General features: G+C 47.2%; 1 protein-coding gene across 1 annotated transcript in view; it reads left to right on the forward strand.

Moving 5' to 3' along the window:
- The window catches only part of ADAP1 (ArfGAP with dual PH domains 1), a 200,169-nt gene extending 198,799 nt beyond the window's left edge, over positions 1 to 1,370 (forward strand). The window contains exon 11 of the mRNA XM_044660092.1: positions 121 to 1,370. Within this exon, the coding sequence (XP_044516027.1) occupies positions 121 to 149 (29 nt within the window). The 3' untranslated portion in view covers positions 150 to 1,370. The remainder of the gene's footprint in view (positions 1 to 120) is intronic.
- Positions 1,371 to 7,298: the final 5,928 nt, after the last annotated feature.

Genomic DNA, 7,298 nt, shown 5'->3' on the forward strand with positions numbered 1-7,298 from the left:
GTCAGAGCGTGGTCTTGCTATCATTGGGATGGTTATGTCCCCATCAGACAGGGAAGGCATTGTGTTCCAGTTGTATCACACTGTAACGCGATGTGTATGTGTTTGTTTTTCCCATTTCAGTGGAAGCCCATTTCAAACATAAACCTTAAAGAGAGACTGACTTTGAGGGATCCAAGGACACTCAATTCTGTTTACAGAACGACCTGGTCTTATTTGACATGTAAAAATCAGAGGAAAAAAAAAAGACAAGCATCCAGCTGATCCTGTTGGGAGCCAACATGGGAGTGGGTTGGTGGTGAAGGCAGAGGTCCCAAGACTGATGAAAGAAAATGGAGCAACCTCTTCTCCCTGGAATATCTCTCCCCTGTTGTCACAGGGCCTGATTTTTTGCAAGCATCTGCTGTTTCCAGTGGCTATGTTCTCACTCACAACCATTGTGTATGCCTCACTCTTTTAGAAAAGGGACACTGACTGATGGCCTCACTGCCTTGCATCCACTTTGGGGAGCGGGTAGGAATCTGAACTCAAAGTCTGGGGCAGCCCCTGAGTCTCAATGCCCAGTTCTGTTTCCAAGTTCTGCTCCTGCCATTGGACCCAAGTTTTTTATGGCAGTGGCTCTTAGGAAGTTCAAGGATGAAGGATCTATTTATTGGAAACCTAATTAGCTCAGAGCTAACGCTGCTGTCTGGGTAGGGAGGTGAGGGAGGCTGGGGAACTGAACCTTAGGGATTGGCCGTGATACTTGAGAAACTCCTCTCCTCTGTTGGCAAAAGGCAACCTATTTGCTTCCTATCTGGGACTGTGTGAATGCCCTTCAAGATCAGATTTATTTTAGCACAGTCTCAGAGTGAATTCTAGAAATGAATCTTGAATCTTGCATATGTTCTATTCGTGGTGAATGATGGGGACATTTGTGGGCCAAAAAGTGAAGGAGATAGGCCTGGAAGTTGTCCTGCCCCAAAAGAAAGTCTAGGGGGTACATGGGGAGTCCAGGCTGGTTTTCCTAGAGACAGGATCTAAGGGTATATAAGAACTGATTGGAGAAGAACTGTGGGGAAAACAGGAGTTTGGTATAGGACCACCACCTCTCAGTCTACGGCCAAGAATTAGAAGGCTAAAGGGGAAAAAAAAATAACTTTAAGGTATTTGTGTGCCTTTTCATCCTGCACGCATTCACCTATGCCAGCTACACCTGGGCAGTTATTCGCATTGGTCCTCAGGCATTCTTGCATCTCTCCCTGTCAAAAAAGAAAAAAAGAAAAGAACCAGGCAGAAGAGGTGAAGCTGGAATCCCTAAGCTCCACTTTCTACAATATTTGATGTGTCTGTGGCCAGGCCAGGCCTCACACCCCAAGACAGTAAATCAGCAAGAAAAGGGGCATTTGGGAGACCATCAGGCAGCTTTCTCACTCCCCATGGCCAGCCTTAGGTGTCTGTGTTAGAGAATTTTCAGCTCCCTCCATAAGTGTGATGTGGGCATCAATAAAGATGGACGCTTCCTTGATGAGAAAGTGCTCAAAGCTTGGGCTGGATTGGGCTGCTCCTCCATATATATGGGAGATGTCCTGGCTGCCCCTGGTTTCTTCATTTGCTCCAGCCTCTTCATCCATCCTCACTTGACCAATAATTAGTAGATGTTCTACACCTACCAAGGGATTATTTGGTGCTTTGGGGTGGTCATCATTCTGCTGCTCTTTTTGGGGAAAGATGGTCAAAAGTAGGACAGGATTTAGACCCTCAGCAAGGACTATATGTAGAAGTTGGGCCCAGAGTTGGGGAATCTTCCACTTTTCAATTAGTATGGATGTGCCAATGGATACAGAAAGATGACATGATTCACCCAGAGACTTCCCAGATTTTTTTTAAAACTCTTACTTTCTGTCTTAGTAATAATAACTCTTAAGACAGAAGGGCAAGGGCTGGGCAATTGAGGTTAAATGACTTGTCCAGGATCATGAAGAGAGGAAGTGTCTGAGGCCAGATTTAAACCCAGGTCCCCCCCGACTCTAGGTCTGGCTCTCTATCCATCGTGCTATCTTAGATGCCCCTTCACTGAATTTTAAAGAATTGCTTTTTGAATTTCATACGTGTATTCGTATGTATAACAATCTTGATGTTCTCTAGGGGTGAATTTCCCTCTTCTCCCAAGTTCTCCGTTTTCTACCATCTGAATTCATAAGCTTCCAGTTTCTCAGTAAAACCTCATCCCCGAAGCCCCAGTTAAGCCAGGGATCTGTTGACAGCAAAGCTTTACTCTCTCCCCCAACTCTTCTTGGCCCAGATCAGTACAGACCCTGTTAACTCCATGGGTTGATAGTTCCATGGGCCTCCCTGACTTGCCTCCACCTTTCTGATTTGTCTCCTGACCAAAGAGCCCATCCCAGGGATGAGAAGAAGTCATTTAGCCAAGGAAGTCGAAAATGGCTTATATTAATCGGTAGATCCTTCCCATGAGTAACTCTGTCCTTGGCCTCTTTTATCTGAAGTGCCCCAGTGACAGGCACGTATTCCAATCTGAATTATAGAGTGGAGCTCAAGGAAAAAGATAATGTGCTTTCCAGACTAGGGAAGTACCCACAGTTGTCTTTGCCATCCTTAACTCGCTCTAGCGCTTAGCAGAGTGCCTGGCACATAGTAGGCGCTTAATAAATGTTTATTGGTTGATTAAGTGATTTAATTAGACCCAGTTGTTAGCTTTCTCAGTTGTGGCAAACCCATCTGCCTTCTCCTATGTTTTACATAGATGGCACCATCCAAACAGACTACAGTCCCTGGCATGCTGTGCCCCATCTTGTTTTGGCTACCAGACCCTCATATCTTTAACTGGCTGAGTCCATTTGGCAGAGGTCAGGGAGCAGGGACTTTTTCATAAGATGCCTCTGTACTCCCACTGAAGAGAGTGGAATTCCCCCCCCCCTTTTTTTTATGCTAACTCATGGAACTCTTATTACCCAGCTGACCAACAGCTGGCCATGAGTTGATCTTTGCTTTTGGAAAATGGAGTTTGGATGGGATTCGTGGAAGGTGTGAAACCAGATCAGTAGGAATAGATTATAGCAGTAATGGTGAACCTTTTCAGGGGTGGGCCATGTCCTCAGGTGTACCTGGGTGGAGAGGGGGAGAGGAGCAGCCCAGCCCCGTATCCCTCTGCTAATACACTCTGCCCACCTCTTTGCTGGGGCTATGGCACACATGCCCACAGAGAGGGCTCTGAGGGCCCCCTCCAGCACACGTGCCACAGGCTCACCACCATGTACTTATAGACTTCCCTTCATGAACTCAGCAATGAAAAGCCAACTGGTGCTTGGTAGAGAGCTCACCGTCATTCAAGAAATATTTATTGGGGGCCTACTGTGTATGTGGGCTCTGTGCTAATAAAGGATCTCGAGGAGCTGTGGGGACATTATCCTGGGAGACTGGACTCTTTTCCTTTTCTAAACACACTAGTCAGAGAAAAACCAGGGTCCACTCAGGAGGACTGAGGGAATATGGGGGTGATTGAGGGGAGGGGGTTGGCCAGCTGGCCTAGGCTCATCTCTCTGCCCTTTTAGGAGAGAGACACATAACTTTGCCATACACTTCAACCAATTGCCCAGGGTCAGTAACTTTTATTTCTGGCAGGCCAGTAGTGACAAGTGTTGATTTTATTTATTATATTCTCTGTATATTTCAGCCTGTGTAGCATGGGGAGAAGATGAACTGGTAAAATACATCATGTATATATATATATATATATGTATAGCACCTTGCTATGATCTTGTCCTCGAATTCAGTACCTTCTAGTTGAAATTGCCTTATAACAAGGGCCTCTTGGTACTTTTGTAACAAAAGCTCTGCAGATGGGGCTCCCAATGGATTAGTGAAAGATACATTGGCCTCAGAAGCCAGGACACTTGGGTTCTAGCCCCAGCTCTGCTGCTGTGAGACCTCAGGCAACTCAGTTCATCTCTCCAGGCCTCGGTTTCCACTTTTGTAAAATGAGGAGGTTGGACTTATCTTCCATCCCAGCTCTGGCCCCGACATGGGGGTGGGCTGGGCGATGGATTTATGCATAGGTGCACTGGGTGCTGGTCACTGGCACTGATCCGCAAGGCTGGCTTAACCCTTGCTGCTGCTGCTAAGTTTGACAGAGAACCCAACCGACTCAGCATGAAGGAGGAAACTTTGCTCCCACTTCCTCCCCGCCGGGACCTTGGTCAGAGTGACGGCCTTGGACGGCCTTTCCCAGCCTCACCACCCCCCTCCACTGCCCGCCTGAGACCTGCAGGACCGGTCCTGTCCTTGCTCCTTCTCCTCAAGGAGCCGTTTCACGTGTGTACCTTTGTGCCCAGTCTGTGGCACCGGTTGCCCGAAGGAGGCGCGCCAGTCTGAAGGGGAGGATGGAATGTTTTCGGTGGAAGCCGCCTTGGAGCGGCCAGTTGTGGACGCGCCTCCTGAGGCGCTGAGGGGGAGGGGAGTACCTCAATGGGCCTTGTACAGAGCATGTCAGAATTTTTCTCTTTAAAAAAAAAAAAAAAAAAAAAAAGAGCAAATGATACCTGTCCGTTTGACCCGGGGGGGAGGGGGGGGGGGAGAGAGAAGGAAACCAACCATTTTCCGGAATGGGTCCGTGTTCGTCCTCGAGAAATCATTTATTAAGCCCCTGTGCGATCAGCGCTGTGGCGCTGGGCATTCAAATACAAAAACCAGGAAGTACATGTTCGGCTTCGGGTGGGGTTGGGGGACGGGCAGAATCCGTTTCTGGAGGAACTGCAGCCGGAGGAGAGCTGCTGCTCTGATTCGGGAAAAGAAAGAAGCGTAAGTGGAGCCAGAGCCAGGAGGGGAAGGCTGTATAGGCTGGGCAAAGGGCAAGATGCCCGCCCTAGGCACGGCGTGATGACTGGCCGATTGGGTGAGGCCCTATTCTGGGGCAGGCTAGAGGCAGGAGGGTGATGGGTAGTTCTTACCCCCTTCCCAGGTCAGTCCCCAAACTGAATGGATTGGTTTGGGCTGGGAGGGACGGCTTGGGGGAAGCCACGGCACTCGGGATGCTCTTGCTGGCCGCCTCCCTGTGGATGGTAAGTTTGAGAACAAGACGCACCTCTCAAGGTTCTTGGCATTTGTATCCATTAGGGCCAAGGCCACCTCGAAGCCCAATGGCTGCCTTGAGGGGTGGTTCTCTAGAGCGGACACACATCCTCAGTGATAACCCACCCTCAGGACACCTTACCAAGGCCCCTGGTCCGGGGCCCTCACCAACCCCTCTCTGCCCCATGGTCAGCCCCTGCAGCATGCCTCATTCCCCTGACCCCAAAGCTATTTGAGGCTGAGCAGATGGTGGGCGCTGACACTCAGACAGGCCTTTTGGAGAAGCCGGGAGGAACCATCCCTCCCTCAGGCCAGCATTGTTTACTGTCGGGCAGCACCTCCTTTCTGTGGCCTGGGGCTAGGGGGTGCTTTGGGACCTGAAAGACCTCTAATGCTGCCCTTCACTACTACTGCTGCTGCTGCTACTGTCGTCAAGACCCCTCCTCCAGTGGCAGCACCCATGTTGTTGTATAAATTTGTTATGTCACTTATAATAAAATCGTGGTACTAAATGTTGTTTAAAATAAATTATGTGGGATCAACGGAGCAAGCCAGCACTGCATTCAGTCTGGGCAGAGGTGGGGAAAGGATCTCCAAAGGGCCAAAACCAGAGCTAGGAACAGATGCCAGGAAACCCTGGGCTTTTACATCCCCCAGGGCCAGGAGCCTTGAAAATAGCACATCTGGATCTGGATAAATGGCCTTAGGGATCAGCTAGACAAGAGGTGCCAAAAATGAGGCCAGCCCTCCTCCCAAGCTGGCCCAAAACAGATTAAAATATAAGAAGTTGGGGGCATCTGGGTAGCTCAGTGGATTGAGAGCCAGGCCTAGAGACTGGAGGTCCTAGGTTCAAATCTGACCTTAGACATTTCCCAGCTGTGTGATCCTAGGCAAGTCACTTGACCCCCATTGCCCACCCTTACCACTCTTCCACCAAGGAGCCAATACACAGAAGTTAAGGGTTTAAAAAAATAAAAAATATATAATTGGTGGATTCAAATGTAGCCTCAGACACTTCCTAGCTGGGTGATCCTGGGTAAGTCACTTAACCCCCATTGCCTAGCCTTTTCAGCTCTTCTGTCTTAGAACCAATATACACAGTATTGGTTCTAAGGTGGAAAGCAAGGGTCTTAAGGAAAAAAATATATATATACACATATATATATTTTTAAGGAAATTTCTTACATGTAATTAGCAAAAAATAAAATAAAAATTATTTCCTCAGTTACATGTAATAATTTTCAATGTTTTCCAAAATGATTAAGATCCATATTGTCTTCCTCCCCACTCCTGGAGATGGTAAGCAATTTGATCTGGGTTACACATGTCCCAATTACATTGCTTAAAATTTTTATTTTTTAAAACCCTCATTTGTTAGGTATTAGTTCCAAGGCAGAAGAGCAGTAAGGGATAGGCAATAGGGGTTAAGTGACTTGTCTGGGTCCCAATCCACTGAGCCACCCAGCTGCCCCCTCCTAGAAAAAAAATTTTTTTTTTAATTTTAACCACTTTAAAAAAATGTGATTGAGATAGGGTTGGGGTAGCCAGGTGGCACAATGAACAGAGTGTCAAGCCTGGAGTCAGGAGGTCCTGGGTTCAAATATGACCTCAAACTTCCTGACTGCATGACCCTGGGCAAGTCACTTAACCCCATTTGCCTAGCCTTTGCCCTTCTGTCTTAGAGTTGTTACTAAGACAAAGTAAGGGTTTGGGTTTTTAAAATATAATTGGGAAATACTTCACAAAATTATAGCTATAGTACTTTCAATGTGCCAGGCACTATGCTGAGCACATTACAATTATGTCATTTGATCCTCACAACAATCCAGGGAAGTATATTTTGTCATCCCCTCTTTACAGATGATGAAGCTGAGGCAAATAGAGGTTAAGTGACTTGCCCAGGGTCACACAATAGGTGTCTGAAGTCATTTTAAAATTTACATGCTTACAGGTATACACATTGTTTTAATTAGAATTGAAACTCCTTGAGGGTGGATTGTTTCATTCCTTTTGGGTGCTAGTATCCAGTAGGTGTTTAATAAATACTTGTAGATTGAGAAGTAATTTTGTATAAAGGATGAGGCTCTGAAGCTAAAGTCTGGAAGTCCTGAGACACTTCCTCACTGTATGACCCTGGACAAGTCATTTAAATTACTCTGCCTCTGTTTCTTCATCTATATAATGAGGGAGATAGACTGGAAGGTCTCTGAGGTTCCTCTAGGGTCTAAATC

This window comes from Gracilinanus agilis, chromosome 1 (assembly GCF_016433145.1).
Source record: "Gracilinanus agilis isolate LMUSP501 chromosome 1, AgileGrace, whole genome shotgun sequence".
In the NCBI taxonomy this organism is placed as follows: domain Eukaryota; kingdom Metazoa; phylum Chordata; class Mammalia; order Didelphimorphia; family Didelphidae; genus Gracilinanus; species Gracilinanus agilis.